Genomic DNA, 17,894 nt, shown 5'->3' with positions numbered 1-17,894 from the left:
TTTCATATGTTCAGATGGCTAGTGTGGAGGATATCATAAGATCTTGACAAAATCATTGGACAAATTACAGCTGCAAGCAGTGATGAAGAGGTTTTCGCAGTCTAAACGTGTCGAGCTTTGGCACTGTTTGACAGTGTGTGCCTAGATATCTTGTCACCTGTTACTCTTGCATAAATCAATGACACCTATGAATGATGAAGTGGCAATACCAGATATACACTGCAAAAAGGAGGGGGCTACCACTGGTGAACACACAGGCATGATTGACACTTGTCAGACACTCACCTTTACTGTCACTGGTTGTTTTGATTTCACAGTTGCAACTTCTTGAAAACCAAGAGCCACTGGCTGACTATTTTATCCAGTATAACAAACACGTTGTTGTACAGACTATAAATTTAACTTCTTAATTACAAAACAAACCACCTGTCACAGCCAGCGTTCCAATATGACACTAATCAAGTTGCTTCTTTTAGAAACACACAAATAAGTAATGGCTAACAATAACACATATGAAATACTTTTCCCCCCCCATGATGTAACGTTAAGATTGTTTTCTGTATAAACACTTTCCAACACCTTCAACACCATATAACATTTATACAAAAGGAAACAAACACGTATCCAAACACAAACATCTATTAAAGAACAAAAATAACATATGAACAACTCCTTCACAAACTCCTCCTACTCCACCACACCTTCTCCTCCTACAATAAAAAACATAAACACACGCAAATACATTATCACACTTCAATTACACTCACATACAATGGCACACATTGAATGTAACAATGGTTGTCCTCAGCGGAAGGTGTTGCTCGAGCATGCCCCGACGGCAGCATGCATCGACGGCGGCACGCCCCGACGCGCGTGGACTGCGAGGGCCCGTTCAACGCTGCTTGCAGCTTTAATTTGCTATTGTGCTTGCGATTAGGTTGACAACACTACAATGGCTGATATTAGCATAATAACTACACTGCTATTGATTAGGACTGGTGCTTTTACCAGGTGATTTTTATTTATTTATTTATTTATGTTGTTTGTTTCGGACATGTCAATTCATAAGCATCACATTTCATCATTGTTCAAATAATACAACACACATGGCCGAAAGGGAAAAGCGGGAGAAGCCAAAGCTTATCAAGTCCCGCCCCCATTACCCACAGTATAAAATCTTCATTCTGATCTTTTCTTGTCTTTTGCAAATTACTTTTTTCTTTTCTTCTCTTTTTTTCTTTTGTTATGACCTTTGACAATACATATTACAGCAGTAGCATATAGAGCTGAATTCAAGCTCTAGACAGTACATACAGATTACATGTGTGTCTGCACATGTGTCCATATTAGTCCATCATGAGTGAACAACAGTCTCATCTTATGGCCTCATCTTATAGCCAGGCTTGCCACAAGTCAGAATATCCAATTGAGAGAGAGCAAAAGTCCAGTGTATTTATTATTTGTTGAGATGGTCACCACTGAAGTTAAAGTAGAATTAACTTACACACTTCTAAGAATCTGCAAGTGAAATTTCATATTTGTACACTGGCATTTATATGTCTAATTTGTAAAAGAAAGTGACCTTGATGAGAGAAAGCAGTAAGAACCTTTGGGGCAACGCTCAGCCTGAGCAGCTCAGGTGGTGATTGTTTACATTAAACATGGAAATTAGGAAGACTTTACAGTATATTTTGGAGCTGTTAAAGCATGTCATTTTATTATGAAAGACAGGAAGTACGGTGGTCTTCAAACTGATCCAGTAAAGGGCCGCTGCAGATACAGGTTTTCATTCCAACCAAGCAAGAACACACCTGACTCGATAAGAAGTTAGACTTTAGTTTTACACAAGTAAATTAACTCAAATATTACACCATCATTTATCGACTGGTGACACAGATCCATTATAGCCTATCTCTCTTTACCAGTGGCTACTTTTGTCAGTCCTCTTGTAAAAATGTCGGTGAGCTTGGCACATTTGGCAGCACTCTCCTCCAATGCATTCCTTTTCCTCAATCTGGCCGTTTCAGCCCCCCCTGGCCTCTTCCTATCTTCCATAGTCACTGATAAGGAAGAATGTCTGCATCCTGAGCACCGTGCAGGTGTGGTCACCTTTAGTGGGGCGAAGGCAAAACCAGTCTGTGATGTACTACAACAACACCAAGTACGGCAAGGACGTCCAGGAGCAGATGGCAAGGGCGTACTCCATCAAAGGTGGTACGCAAAGATTGCCAGTAGCGGTCTTCAATTACATTCTCGACCTGGCTTGGATCAATGCCCGCATCTGATTCAAGGAGTGCACCAGCAGCAGGAGAGCCCGGAGGAAATACCTGCAGCAACTGGCAGAGGTGCAGAGGGCAGAATACATGGAGGGGAAAGGGGCGGTGGCAGTCGGCACAAGGTGGGCAGCAGCGGAATTAATTATATATTATTAAGTGTTAAAATAAAATGTTTCATAATCAAATATGTTACTTTTAATTGTTAATTTTCTTGTTCTGAGTTTTCTATATTAAAATCTTGTGTAAATATGCAATTATTACGGTTTACTATGTGCAATGATATGAATATTGATAAATGTGTATAATTAAACTTGTTAAAATGTGGCGTTATTTCATTTTTTTAAAAATATGACACAGTGAATGCATTCACTACTCAATTGGGTATTTACATGACAGATTATGGAGTTTAAAATCTAGCGGTCAAAATGACCGCTTACGGCCGTTCTATTGGTGTTAAAATTCAAGCCCTTCTCAAGTCCAATTGACACTTTGGTCCAATCGGTCATTGCTCTAGGTATATGTTCTGTGTTGTGTCTTGTTGTGTCTTGTGTTTTGATTTCCATGCCCTCTTGTGTCCTTTCAGTTTCCTGTGTTCTTCCCTGTCTTTCCCTTCCTTCTTGGTGCATGTTTGTCTCTCCCTGTCTGTGTTAGGCGTTCAGTGTGCTGCTCATCAGCCAGAATGTTCCCACCTGCTGCTCCACCTCACCTGTTCCTCCTCTTGTCATTAGTGTCTGTGTATATAGTCTTTGTCTTCCCTCTGGTGTATGTCTGTTCATTGCTTCTGTCTCTGTGATGCCCCTCGTCAAGTTTCCTCCTGGTATGTTTTGGATTTTGATTTCTTTGATGCATTTTTTATTTGAACTTTACTTTGGTTGTACTTTGTTTTAGCCTTAGTTTTGACTTTGTCTTGCTGTTTTGTTGCTACTTTGGTTTTTGGTCCTCAAGCTCATTTTCATTTGTGGTCCTTGGTTTTTGTTTTGCAATCAGCTTTTGTTTTAATAAAAACTCGCCTTCTGTTCTCCCTGATCCTGCCTCCTGTTTAAATCTGCATTTGGGTCCACCTTTTAGTTTTTCCCCTTTAACCCGTCTTGACACAATCAGAAACATATTATTTGACCGGATCGAACTCTAAGTGTTGTGTTTACAAATGAGCAATAAATCCAGATTTCATTAGATTTTTATTGCCAATGGGAATTTAAATGTCATGAGATTTTTCCCTTCCTTTTTTCAAGCTAGAGAGATGATCCTCATTAACAAGAAGCATTTTGCTTATGCAAAGAAATAAATCTGTTGAAACTAGATATTTATATGCCAAAAAACAATTAAGAGAGAGAGGGGGGGATCTGTTGTGTGATAGCAGAGCGGAGAGTCAGCAGTTAGATTTTTCACCCATAGTCAGTAGTATTAGTAGGTGTATAGGCAAACAAACAAACAACAACCACAACACAACGACCATTATTCATTGTATTATTACATTTGTGGGAAGTTATTACAATAAAGATTTTCACGTCCCCACAGGCGAAAAATATCCCTGCAAACGTAATAGTTATTACAATTGTGGGAAATCGCGTGTTACGTTTGTAGTAGGCAGCGGCTTTTACGTTTGTGGAAAATGTATTACATTTGTGGGTTTATTACATTAAATGCTGCAGATTTTTATTACGTTTGGGGTTTATTACATTTGTGGACATTATTACATTGGCATGCGTTACAAGGGTGTTTCCAGTCAGAGAAGCCACTAACAAATTGATGTTTCTTTGTTGAAAAGAGCATGCAGGCAAAGCAATGAATGTTACCTGTAGGTGGTGAATATGTCATCCAGTCACAGGAAACTCTTTCCCTATTTGGTAAACGGCAATAGATCAGATCATTGGTGAAGGAGCGCACTTTACCGCCCAAACCGCCATCATGAGTTGAGGCCAGAACAAGTAGATCAGGCAGAAACAGGATATGGTACGCTGGAGAGCTTGGTAAAAACACACAAGACAATCTGGCAAAGAACTGAAGGGAAAGGACCGGTACATATACTTATGGGCTGATTAGCTGATGAGGAGCAGGTGAGTATGGGGTGAATCAAACCAGCAGGTAATGCAGAGCAGGAGGGAGTGGCAGAGTCTGAAATGATATGAGAGTTTGTAAGGCATGTAAACAAAACCAGGTAACAACAAACTAAGAGTTAGTGCAACTAGTGACAGAGCGAGCATTTTCATTAATTTCGCCCAACAATGCCGGATCCGACACCTGGTACATCCACTCATGCGAGCTGCCGGTGTAAGTACTGGATGTGTTCGGGCTGCCAGCTAGCAACAGGCTGACACTCGCTTCCTCTGGCATCTTCCTCTAGCTCCGGGTTAGCTTGCAGGCAGTCCTCCTCCTCATCAGTGTCATCTTCATCCTGATGTTCCTGACTCTGTTTGAAGAAAGTTTGGATGGATGGCACACTTTTAAAACGAAACTCTCGCCAAAAAGCAACCAAGGCTTTATTTGGGATTGAATATGAGTCAAACCTTCGTGTGAAAGCATAATTACGACGAAAGAGGCACAACCGTAGTTTCGGTTTTGGGCACGTTAATTTTGAACGGGAGTGCATGGGGCAAGACATGCTAGCATCAAAATTGTTATTTTTAGAACACTAAGAAGGCTTGACATAAACTCATAAACTCTGTGTACACAAACAATATTCTCAATGCTCGTGTTCATGAGTAGAGACCCTAGTGATGCTATGAGCAAAGTTTCATGTTGTGTCGAGCCTTCTTATAGTGTTCTAAAAATAGCGATTTTGATGCTAGTGTATCATGCCCCTAGCTCTCCCGTTCAAAATTAACGTGCCCAAAACCGAAACTACGGTAAATCTTAAAAGTGCCTCTTTCGTCGTCATTATGCTTTTACACGAAGGTTTGACTCATATTCAATCCCAAATAAAGCCTCGGTGCTTTTTGGAGAGAGTTTTGCTTTAAGGTTTAACATTTATATAACTCCATACTCATTTTAACCTTTTCCCCAAATGAATACAGTTCTGTTAGTTCTGTTAATCTTAACTGTTTGTTTAAGTTATTACATGTGCAGGTGCATAAAGTCTTTGCATTGTAAACATAGAACCTAGCACCTGCCTGTGAGACCTTGCACAGGTGATAAAAACCCACTAAACCATGTGCAGCAGCAGCGTCTACCTGCCGTGAGACAAAGGCAGAAACTTCCGTTTATAAAGTTCAAAAGAAGTATCCGAAACAATCTCAAAATATCGTCACAACACTTGCTTACATAAAGTTAAGCTTACAGAAGTTGACATATTCTTTTATCAATTACTAACCTGTAAAATACAGATATAGATCAGCAGCAATGAAGACACACGTTAACCGTTGTTTGCCCTTACCCCATTGCATCTGGAGTAGGGGCAAAAGTTCTCCCCTAAACAACCTGGGGCGCATATTTGTCACACATGAAAAATAAAATAATCAGATGGTTCACCATATTATTAGGCAAAATATTAGATGCAAGAAATTAAAGGAAATTACTTTTCATCTTATCAAATTAAATAAACACTGAAAGTGGTCACTATATTTTTGGGGTGTATCACATTTAGATATGCTGCCATTTGATTGGCTGAAGGGTTATCACATTCTCAGCACATGAAGGTATCAGAAGGCGAGTTCAAGATCACGCAGCGCTGCGCAGCACTGCCTAAATCGTGATGCATGCTGGTTAAAATGTGTCCACGATGACCTGGATGGGAGTGGTTTCTGCGCCGCATCCGATGTCACATGACCTTAAGTTATCGCGGAAGCAAGGCGGCTGCAGAGCAGTTGCGCAGTTCCTCTCCAGGTACTGCGCGACCCTAGACCCACCTTCATGACGTCAGGACTTTGCCCTAATTGGCTCTCATCTACACTGACGTATATGACGTGTGTTTCGATGAATTTCCATATCCATAAGCGCCTGTGCCTCTTTTCTACTCAAATATCACATAATTTCAGATAAGTAGCAGCCGTGTCGCCGCATCTATGGGATAGTCAACATGAATAAACCTATAAAATCCTTCATGTAACGCAACAACCCTGAAAGATGTCGTCAATAAACTGCTCAGTTCTGTCAACTTGGGGTGATGATGGAGAAGTGGTTAACTGCTGTGTCCACTGTTATCTGTACTATCCACTCTTATTAACCCTTTCTGTTCCCGTCACATTAACAATACAAAGAATTATCCTGAGCTATTTTGCGTGTGATGAGATGGTGCAGCGGGACAAGGCATCTGATTCAGTCATTTGTTTTGATTATTGTATTTCATTCATTCAGTGAAATGTATTTAATTCATTGTAAATAATGATGCTGTAAGAAAATGCATCATCTTATGTGTCTATAGTTATGCATATTTGTTAAATGTAGTCAGCAAATTCCCCTCAGCTGTGATATAATCATGCACCTAAGCACAGTTGTCATCATAATAATTAATAACTGTTGTAATTGTATTGTATTGTTATTGGGCAAGACTTACTATAATGTACCAGATAGATTAAGTTCAAATTTATTTATTGGTGACATTACAAGGAAAACAGAACATGAGCATTTACAGTAAGACAACATTTAGGCTATTCATCTACTCTTGATGTGCCACTGTGTGACTGTTTTGAAGTGAAGCAATTACAAAATGTCCAAATTTGAAGTTGTTATTGTGACAAAGCTGTCACATTCTGTTGTCTCTAAATATGAACTGTCATATATATATATATATATATATATATATATATATATATATATATATATATATATATATATATATATATACATATACATATATATATATATATATATATATATATATATATATATATATATATATATATATAGATACAGAGCAACAAACAGAGTCAGGAACACAATACAGAGCAACAACACAGTTGTTTAGGGCGATTGTGATGAGTGATGAGTGTGATGTGCTGTGCTGTCGTGAAGTATGTACATTGACTGCTATGGTAGCACAGTGGGTAGAGCAGTTGCCTGCCACACAGGTGACTGGGGATTGAATCGCAGAAGGGGTACACATTGATATTTTTTTTTGTCTTGTATATTAGCCATTTAATAAAATGTTTTTAAAGAAGTCTTGTAAGTCATTGTTTTATTGCTTAATTTTCATTGAATCTAAGAAAATAGGGATAAGTAGTTTACTTGTATAAAATAACATGACACCGTGGACTGGTTTTCCTCCTGTTCTCCCCAATTTTTTCAGTCACCAGCCGCCACTGCAGCTAACCCATGGGGGCAGAACTGTACACTGTGTTTTAAGCATCTTAACATGCTCCAAAACTCAGCACTGCAGTGTGTATGACTCAAAGTTAATAAAAAAGTGGTTAAAACAGTGTGTTTGTGCAAGCAGCCACATAATGGTTTGTTTACAGCCCAGTCTTCCGGTATTCCAAACAAGTCAATCCGTCAAGCTTGCGCTTACTCCCTCACTGGCAGAGACGGAAACTTGAGTTTTGCAGACAGAAACCATATTCCAGCATTTTCGTTTTTCTGTTCATACATGACCATGTTACAGCCTGTCATGAGCCATGAGCCTTACAATAGCCTGTTATGAGTCTATTCGCTCTGCACTGAGAGCTAGCTTGTCAAGTCCTTGACAAGCTAGCTCTCCATTCTGAAAAGGCCTGTGACGAAACTCTGTCTGTTGCTGTAAGCAGCAGTCCAGCATCATGGACTGATCATCATCTCGGTCTCTCTCTTTTTCTGTCTCTTTCTTTATTAATCTCTCCATCTTCTTTTTTTATTAATTGTAGGTTCATCAAGAATAAGAAGATTTGTTTAAGATAAATGCATGACATATAGTACTATGTTCATAGATCTTATTGTGGGAATAGCTCCTCTCTTGTTAATGTATTGGTAATTATGATACAAACACAATTAGGGGCCGGAGTGTTGGAGCTATTTCATTATCTATTTGTTATTGAAAATGTTTGATTAGTATAGTTTTATTTTGATTAAATTTGTGATACTATTTTTTATTATTAGTAATTTGAGGAAAATATTATTGTTTTGTTTAGCTTAGTTAGTTTTTGTTTTCTTTGTAAATTGGGTAGCACTAGGAGATTATATAGCTATGAATGCAGATGGAGGACAAGAACGCACCTGGGTGGCCATATGGTTTTTTACCAGTGCAAGAGAGGCATACAAGAAACAGGATTTGTTTGTTACATTGATTTTAACTAAGAGCTTTGAATGGACCTTATGACTTCTAGCCTGCGTACGATTCACCACCATGGTGCCGAAGTTGCCCTCTTTGATTTTGATACGTTTTAGTTAAATTGATTTTCGGACAAATGCCCACTACAGCAGTATTTGAGGACGTTATCAGTTCACAAGGGTTAACTTACTGGAAAAAGGAATGTCTACTTTGGCCTTAGGAATCAGGTTAAGAGCTGTTGCAATGACAAAATCAAACATCGCATGTTGGGTAAAGGGCAGCATGAGACTTTCAGTTGCAGTCAGTGTGAAACACTACATTAAAAACAACTTCAAATCTGTAACTGATTAACGTCACTGAAAATCAAATAGAGTGGTTGCATTATGAGTTGTACCATGTTTGTGGAGCGGGGGTGGATTTCTGTATCGAAGGCTATTTAACAGATGCTGACTCTGAGTCTCTTGTCAGTCAACCATGGGTTATCCTGGGATTCAGATGTGGACATGGACAGTGTGTGTCTTCTTAAGTTGGATGTGTGTTGGTCAAGCAACGGCAGGACCGTAAGTTGACCTGTTCTATACAACAGAATAATAATAGAATGTATATGGGGGTTTACAATAATTTGAATAATGCTGTATTGCTGCATAATCTTCTGAGCTGGCGTGTCCTCCATGTCAGATCTAGTGAGGTATCTACTGTATGTGTGTATGTTCCTGACTGTAGGCAGTACATGGTCGCCATTCCTGCAGTTCTCGAAGCTGGAGCTAAGACAAAATTCTGTGTAAGTCTCCTGCAGCCCAATGAGACTCTGGTCATGACTGTCACTTTGGTCTCCCAAGAGAAGATTACAACCCTTCTACAGAAGACATCCAGTCAAGAGTTTCATGAGTGCATTCAATTTGAGGTCAGCTCTCCAAATGGATTATAAGACACAGACTTGTTGCACAAAATATGCAAAAAAGTCACTGTGGTGTTTTATCGACAGATGCGTCTGTAATAAAGCATACACTTGTGATTTTTAGAAGAAAACAGATCTTAATGGTGCTTTTGCTGTCTATGAAATATTTGTCTGTAACAGGCTCCTTTAGTGCAGAATGAAGTGGTGCAGAAGTTGGAAGTGGAGGTCCGAGGTGACAAGTTCTACTCAAAAGAAGTCAAAAAAGTCAAAATCCAGTTCTATAAACCAAGGTCATTTGTCCAAACAGATAAACCAATCTACCTCCCCGGACAAACAGGTAACCTTCAGCTGATTATCTATGATGTTGTACACAAGATTATTTTTGGGCTAACGAAACTTTGCCACAAAATACTTTTCATGCAGTTCATTGCACAAAACAATTTCTAATGTTGATCTCAACTCAAGCTCTCAGTTATTCTTTTTGTCCCTCACTGGGAAACCCATCATAATCTCTCAGATTGTAGTTCACTGCTTGCTGGATTGGCCTCAGATGCCCTGTGACAATTAGCTGTAGTAAATAGAAGAAGATAAAAACTGAATGGCAGTTGTATAGCTAAAGGAGGTCACATGCTCTGTTCTAATGTTAAAGAATGCAAAGCAGATAGCAGAGGGAGCAAGCCAATAGTAAATGATCTGTTATTCTAAACTAAGTTTGATTGTAATGATGTGATTTTTTATTTGACTGTTGAACCTTACTGTAAGCCCTTCATGTAATATCTTTACATTTCTCACAGTGCATTTCAGAGTCATCACACTAGACTCCAAGTTGAGACCTGCAAGTCAGCTGGTGAGTTTTGGACTCCTTACTTTTAGATCTTATTTAGAGGTGTGCTGAGTTGACAGGGTATCCTGAGCTAAAGATACCTAAAAATAGGTATCAAGGCTATTTGGGCATATTCTAATACATTTTACACATGAGCATCAATGTTTATTTTGAGTAACCTGTAATGTAATAGCAGTCCAAAATAAATGTGCTTGCTGTTGGGTTTTGTTCTCTCTCTTCAGCTGCTGTCTGTACTACTGAGACTAAACAATACATCTGTTTAGTTCAATGTGTCATTTATATTTAATCATCATTTACTTATTGGATCGTGCTCAAAAAACTGACAGTTTCACAATATAAAAGAAGTCAGTTATGTAATGAGTTGACTGACATGGTTGGTGTTACATGACTAAGTCGGCTTCTGGTGAAGCTCTGGGTCAATAGTACAGCCAGGGCCTCTTTAGGTAAACTTGTCTCTGCTGCATTTGAACATTTCTGCTGATGCTGTAAAAAATCAATCATATCTAACATATCTGTGATATATTTTCTTGCAGTACAATATCATTGAAATCAAGGTAAGACCATGTCCACATACCCTTTTCACCAAGTTAACAATTCTGTCACCTCAAAACTTGGCTATAACATTCCATTGACTAAACCTCTGTATAAACGGGCTGACTTGGCTAATGATCAATAAGTAGTTGACACTTTTATATTACATTGAATTACAGGGTTGAAGCAGAGCAGCTGGTAGACCTCAGAGTGAAAACCTCTTTTTCTCCATAAAATATGACCCATGTTCTCCAAAATCATTGATAGTGAGCGACGTGTGACAGTTCCGTAGAATGCTATGCTCCGTTTGTTACGTAGTTACGTAGTCCAGAAACAAGCAACGCGGTGGCAGAGTAGCTGAAACAGGGCCAATATGCAACCTATTACAAGTAACTGTAACATCAAAATCATTTTGAAGCTTTTGATTTCAGGTCAAGTAATGTTGCTTTCAGTGTAAAATCATGTTTTACAGGCTAGTTTTACTAACCCATCCCTCGTTCTTCTGTATGAATTAAATTCATGTAGTTTGGCCAAAATAAATTATCTTAATTCAAGCTCTGTTTTCAGTTTTTGTTGTTATTTTTCATGCACTGCACAAGCTTCCCTCAGATATACAGACTGTGATATTAAAGCTAATCTTCACTTAAGATTTAGTTTGGCAATTATATTAAAATTTAAAAAGGATATATATAATTCTTTTTATCAATAAATTCTCTTCGTATATCTGTGATGGACAGTATTCACTGATAACCATATATCTGTAACTGGATACTACTAATGCCATTGGTTGGGATCTGTTTGAGGGTATGTTGAAAAAATATATGAAGTGTGTAATGTTAATTGTATGCTTCAAGTGTTTTAAGTAAACTTGATGATTTTTGCAAAGAGTCAAGCACAGTTTTACACAAAATGTGTCCTAAAAAACAAGATAAAAATCAGCAGCATGGTATGGTTTGCACTGTATTTCTATGTACATGTTATCATTTGTCACGAATACCTTATTGTGCTATTTAATTTATTACACAGGATGTTAACAGCAACAGGATTGGACAGTGGCTGAACAAAACATCCGATGCAAAAATACTTCAGCTTTTTTACTCCTTGAACTCTGAGGCCCGTGAAGGAACCTACAACGTTATTGTATCAGTTGGTGGAGAAAAAATATATCATAGTTTCAAGGTTGAGAAATACGGTATGTCATATTTGTTTTTTTATCATCTTTCAATTAATTCCATTTGAAAAATATCATAATAATGAAGCAATACTGCAAATAATTCTATTTTGTCTCCAGTTTTGCCTAAATTTGATGTAAAAATAAAATCATCTGAGGAGGCAAGTATTGATCAGGAGGAAATCGAAGCTGAAGTATGTGCAAAGTAAGTCAGAGGCCTTTCACTCTTAAATCATTTAAAATTGAGGCAGTGTGGTGCTGAATGACTCACTTTAACAACACAATTTTCTATGACATCATAAAAAGGTATACATATGGCCAACCTGTACCAGGCAGTGTGCATGTTGAGATGTGCCGACCTCTTCGACGCTACTACCATCATATTCCTGATAATCCGGACGGTGCCCCCGGGATGACAGCCCCATGCCACAAGGAGGCAAAGCAGGTACAATTTCATCTGTGCTGAAATATGGTGAATATAAAGGTAGACCTTGTATGTGCTTATACAGTGTGTGTGTTTGTGTGTGTGTGTGTGTGTGTGTGTGTGTGTGCATCCTTCAGTATATAACAATCAAATACTGGAGCAACTTCTGAACTGGGTTATATTTTTAATCACGTTGGGGGAAATTCAATCATGCTTTCAATGTACCAGCCATTCAATATTGGGCTCAAGTACATTCCCAATACAGCTTCAGTCTGAAGTCAAGATTACAGTACAAAAGCACCAAACAATGGAGGTTGTGTCAATTGATCGCTGCTGCAATCAGGTTGATAAATGGAAGTAAAGATAAATCCACTTTTATAATACTTAATGTTAAATCTCAGAGTTATCTCAGAGCTCCAGGTAACTGGCTCCAGATCAGAGCAGAATGTAATGTGATTCTGGGTGTTTATTGCTCCACTTTATCTGGGTCTGCACTCGACTCTCTCCTCCAGAGCTGGCCGACCAAGGGCAGCTGCAGCAGCTATGCCCCGCTTCTCCACTCGGTCTTCCCTCCACAGCAACAAAAATTTTGTGTATTTGCTCTGCTTTGATGGAGGGACCCCTAGAGGCAGAAAATACATTTTATGCATTTATGGATTAATTCCATTATGTGTTTGAAATTGGGAATTTTATCTTGTTTTATTGTACTTCACAGACGGACAAGGCGGGCTGTGCCACTTTCACCTTGAAGATGTCCACTTTCACAAAACTTGACCAAAAAATTTTGAGGGATGAGCTGCATCTTAAGGCCACAGTGGAAGAGGAGGGGACAGGCAAGTTATATTATATCTTATATATTTAGAAAGAGAATAAGTAAGTAAGAAAATTACAGTGCCATAAATTTAAACAATATGACTTACTGTCATAACATAAAGGCTTCTTGTGCAGATATTTCACACCCAGCACAGGAGAAAATAAGGATTTCATATGTTGTTGGAAAGCTGTCATTCATTGACACACCCAAGATTTATGAGCAAGGATCAAATGTGGTGGGAAAAGTAAGTGAATGTGGTCTTCACTTCGTCAGTATGATTCTCTGCTAATTAAGCTGTGGGGAATGACAGTGATACCACTTTGTGCTTCCAACAGGTTAAAGCAGTTTATTACAATAATACACCCATTCCTGACATGCCGGTATACCTGTTTGAGGGTAAGAGACGGTCAGCAAATCGGCTACAGAATCTCACGACGGACAGCAGTGGTGTTGCTGCTTTCTCATTGAGCACGGCTAACTTTCAAGGAAACTTCCACCTCCATGTAAGCAAGATGAGACACTGTATTCACAATCTGTTAGCTAACATTTATAAGACGCCTAATAACACTCTTTTAAAGGTGGAAGGGAGCGGAGTTCAGGTTAATTTATTGACTTAACAAGGGAAGATCAGGGTGGCGCTGGTGAAGGGTGGCAAGGCTGAGTCCTCCAAAAAGCACAGTAATGCAGTTACCTGCAGAGGTGCAGAGAGCTGGGCGACTGGAGCAGGATCACAGGTTACAGGGGTGCCAGTGAACAATGAGTACAGAGAAACACAAGAGACAAATCAGATTACTAGAGAGCACTATAAACACACTCGTTGACTTAATGCCGATCTAGTCGGAGCCATATACCACATCAGGAGACAAAATCATCTGGCTGAAGGTAGCGCAGAGAACAGGGCTTATCAGCAGGTGCCGATTGCCAACCTAGTGCAGGTGTGTGTCTCAGCTGCTCCGGTGAGTGGCCGGAGAAAAACACCAAAACACAAGTATCTGCCACAGAAAGTTACAGAATGTGACAGTGATAATGCAAAGAGACTGAAATCTAAAATGGTGCCTCAAAATGCTTCAACTGATCAAGGCACCGGCGTAGTAGCTAGTGGCCATATTGGAACAGTTTATTTCAACCTAATTATTTGCTTGGCTGTGAAGAATTAACTCACTTTCCAAAGCGTTCTTCTATCTCGACCACTTCACCTATTTATGTTTTTTCTGCAATCTAGGTTAGCAACAAACCGATACTGGGGTATAATCCTCATAGAGCTGCACACTATGAGACTGGAGATCACATGGTGTCTTTAAACCAACCTACTTCTCCTGATACTAAAACCACAAGCTCCCTGGAGGTGAAGAAGAAGGATGCACTACTTCCCTGTGACAGAGAAGAAGACATCTCCATTAAATACACTGTAGCTGGAGAGGCACCGGGCTCTGCCGATGTGATGTATCTGGTGAGTGGTGGGTGAACTGATTGTCGGCTCGAAACCAGTTCTCTTCCAGAGACATGCGCAGTGGAGATGTTTCTAAAATGACCTTTAAACTAGATTACTGGCATCTGTCTTAAAAATCCACTGTGTATGATTTTTGATCTATTAGTGTATAGGGAATAATATTCATAATGAGGGTTTTTATCAGTGTATAATCACCTGGTATAATCATTGTGTTTTCATTACCTTTGAACAAGCCTTTTGTATCTACAGAGGGTGCAGATCCTCCTCCCTACCGTCTAACACAAGAAAGTGACATCAGTTATGCAATCTGAAAAAAACTGGTAGATTCATAATGATCCAAAATAACAGGATACACCGTTTCAGTCGCAGAGAAATTGATACTTCAAATGTGCAACTGAATATTATGAGGCTACTTTGTTGAGAAAGAAAATATTTTGATGGACCAAATAACATGCCACAGAGATAAAATGTACACTGATCCCCATTGATGAGTGGCCAGCCTCTAACATTGCACACTGCAAATTAGCTGTTTCCAAATGTTGCAAATTTTAATTACCTTTCCAAAAAAAAAAAAAAATTGGTATGGATTGTTTTGTGTTTGTACCTTGTACCTTGTTTCCGTCTACCGCTTCTATCCAAATAATAGGAGCTGAGCAACACGTGTTGAACTTGCTTCATGACACAGGCCCCATATCTGGTTTTAGTGCGGCTGCCCTTCAGCTGAAAAACCACGTATTGCTGTCCTACACACTGAACTTGTACAGCAAACTTTTTGACCTGACTCATATAAACAAATTCCCCTCAGTACTTAATACAATGACAAATAATCACACACCAGAACACCAGGCAGTGTTGTAACCTGGTGTTAAAGGATCAGTTTTTAGAGTAACATTACTCATTCTTTGTGTCCCTTTCTCTCAAATTCTTCAGGTTTTATCCAGAGGAGCCATTGTCATGCAAGGAGTTAAACAGATCAAGGTGCAAGATAAATCAGGTGGGCAAAGGATGACGTCTTAAAATAACTCTTTATTCGAGACTGAATGGTTTTCTAATTGCATTGTTATTGATCTATAGTTTCACGTGTATGATGATTGTTGTTAATAATAGCTGGTTTGCTGTTTCAGTGACTGAGGGCGAGTTGTCCTTCAAGTTGAAAGTGTCTGCAGAGATAGCACCAGACGTCCAGATTGTGGCTTACGCCATCCTCCCCAGTGAGACTGTGATCGCCCACAGTGCTGACTTCTCCACTGAGAAATGCTTCAGTAACGAGGTCAGTATAAGAAGAAGACTTGTGGTACTGACTGTGCTTGTCAGAAGCAGGTGTAGAATTAAGGTATGTTATTTGTATTACAAAAGGTCAATATGTGGCCCTCCAAGACAGCCTCCCAGACCAGCTGAGGTCAGTTTGACATCAGGGCATACAATACAGAGGTGATTTACAGGGGCTCTGACAGGACTTAAGAGATACCTGGGTCAAACCGTATGCTGTACTCTATCTTTGGGTTGACACACATGTGTTCTGCAAGGTACTTTACACATAAAAGTGATAGCTTGATGAAAAGCACAGTGAATTCATTTGATAGGCCTCCTGATTAAAAATCAATCAAGGAGATTTTCTGGAGTCATTTACATGTTTGACGAGATCAGATATTGTCATCTTGATACACTAAAATCCAGATGGTGCGTTTTGTGTCTTTCGGTATGTGTCAGGTGTCCGTGGAGTTTTCTCCCTCCTTAGCTGTCCCAGGAGAGGAGACCAACCTGCAGGTGACGGCCCAGCCGGACTCTCTCTGTGGTGTGAGTGCTGTCGACCAGAGTGTCCTTATCAAGGAGCCAGGGAAGACCCTGGAGGCAGAGCAGGTAACTGCTGGAATCACCACAGATAGGTGTAGATCACCTGTGTGCCATCTGAATAATCCTTTTTTTATATAAGGTTATCATTTTAATCTGCTATTGTTTCCTTTCTCCCTCTCCCTCTGCCAGTTGTAGATCTTTAACCAACTCTATAGATTTTTGTTGATAAGTTCACCCACCAGTACGCTGGGATGAAAATACTGTATGTGAGGTAACACCTATGTGAGGTGTACTCCTCTGTAAGACTACACCTGGGTACAGTTTTGACAGCTATACTCTACATCCACGTTTAAAGAGCAAAAAGAAAATCCCAAGAATTATTTTTTGTCAGATGTTCATACAAAAAAAACATTTGGTCATTACTAGCCTTGAGCCATACCTTTCTTTTCAGATATTTGGGTTGTTGCCTGTCAGAAAAGTATCCCATACGCCATATGACGTTCGAGATCCTGACGATTGTCTGCATGTGAGACCTAGAAGATACATTTTGCCATATCCTCCTGACCGTGATGATAGAGGGGACGCTCATACAGTTTTCCAGGTACTGCACAAAAAATACACCCCAAATAAAAAATATTATGTTGTTGTACAGTTGATTAACTTTTCAATGATGACTGCATTGTGTTGGATTATCTAGAATGTAGGGCTGAAGATGGCAACGAACTTGTTCATCCGAGTACCTTCATGCCTCAGATACAGGGGAAGAGAATACCACCAAGGCTATGACAACTATGGTGACATTTTTTTCTTATCTATATAATGACACATGCTGAATATTTAAGAGATTTAAAACAGCTCACTGTGTCATTGCTGTGCTCTGCTTCTGAAGAAATATTTTCTGATTTCATTTCAGGTATCAATATGAGGTATCACAGTGTTCCAGAGCGAGGCAGAATGGGTGCACGTGGGGGAGAGGCAGGTTTGCCCAGTGCTGCTGGGGGATTTGGGGGACGTTCTCCTGAAGATACCTCACCAATAGAGACTGTCCGCACTTTCTTCCCTGAAACCTGGATATGGGACCTGGTGGAAGTTGGGTGAGCTTCTCGCATTATTATTATTATTAGGGTCTGGGCAGCTAAGCTGCCAGGACACTATTGTATTCCTAGGAATTCTTTCTTTCTTTCTTTCTTTCTTTCTTCTTTCTTCCGAGGAAGTCATACTTCCCAAGGGCGAAAACTCACCAAACTTTACAGAAATGTCCGGCCCCATGCCAGATTTACTTAATTCCAAGGACATGTCAATATTCCTCCTGGGGGGGGGGCACAATAAGCGTTTAAATTAAAAAAAATTTAAAATACCTACAAAATCAACTTTACATGCTACAGTTTTGAAACTTTCAGCAAACTGTCGCCTCAATACTGCTGAAACTTTAGTCCCCTTAAACTCATTACAAATTATAAAGTCCATCACTCAGTTTTTTTCAAAACCTGTAAAACTTATAAAACCTATCTCCT

The 17,894-nt window shown here is 39.4% G+C and overlaps 1 protein-coding gene across 2 annotated transcripts in view; it reads left to right on the top strand.

Annotated features, from left to right (window-relative positions):
• The first annotated feature begins 8,928 nt into the window (after window positions 1-8,928).
• The window catches only part of LOC115574604 (alpha-2-macroglobulin-like), a 38,461-nt gene continuing 29,495 nt past the window's right edge, over window positions 8,929-17,894 (top strand). For both annotated transcript variants that reach the window (XM_030406259.1, XM_030406250.1), the window contains exons 1-18: window positions 8,929-9,014; window positions 9,178-9,358; window positions 9,533-9,689; window positions 10,147-10,199; window positions 10,730-10,750; window positions 11,754-11,919; window positions 12,019-12,103; window positions 12,205-12,343; window positions 13,038-13,155; window positions 13,271-13,380; window positions 13,472-13,639; window positions 14,359-14,586; window positions 15,517-15,580; window positions 15,711-15,856; window positions 16,297-16,446; window positions 16,832-16,981; window positions 17,078-17,174; window positions 17,294-17,474. In XM_030406259.1, the coding sequence (XP_030262119.1) occupies window positions 8,929-9,014; window positions 9,178-9,358; window positions 9,533-9,689; window positions 10,147-10,199; window positions 10,730-10,750; window positions 11,754-11,919; window positions 12,019-12,103; window positions 12,205-12,343; window positions 13,038-13,155; window positions 13,271-13,380; window positions 13,472-13,639; window positions 14,359-14,586; window positions 15,517-15,580; window positions 15,711-15,856; window positions 16,297-16,446; window positions 16,832-16,981; window positions 17,078-17,174; window positions 17,294-17,474 (2,300 nt within the window). The remainder of the gene's footprint in view (window positions 9,015-9,177; window positions 9,359-9,532; window positions 9,690-10,146; window positions 10,200-10,729; window positions 10,751-11,753; window positions 11,920-12,018; window positions 12,104-12,204; window positions 12,344-13,037; window positions 13,156-13,270; window positions 13,381-13,471; window positions 13,640-14,358; window positions 14,587-15,516; window positions 15,581-15,710; window positions 15,857-16,296; window positions 16,447-16,831; window positions 16,982-17,077; window positions 17,175-17,293; window positions 17,475-17,894) is intronic.

Source organism: Sparus aurata, chromosome 2, assembly GCF_900880675.1.
Source record: "Sparus aurata chromosome 2, fSpaAur1.1, whole genome shotgun sequence".
Classification (NCBI taxonomy): Eukaryota; Metazoa; Chordata; class Actinopteri; order Spariformes; family Sparidae; genus Sparus; species Sparus aurata.
Note: the sequence above shows the minus strand (reverse complement) of the source record. Positions and strands in the feature narration are given on the sequence as shown.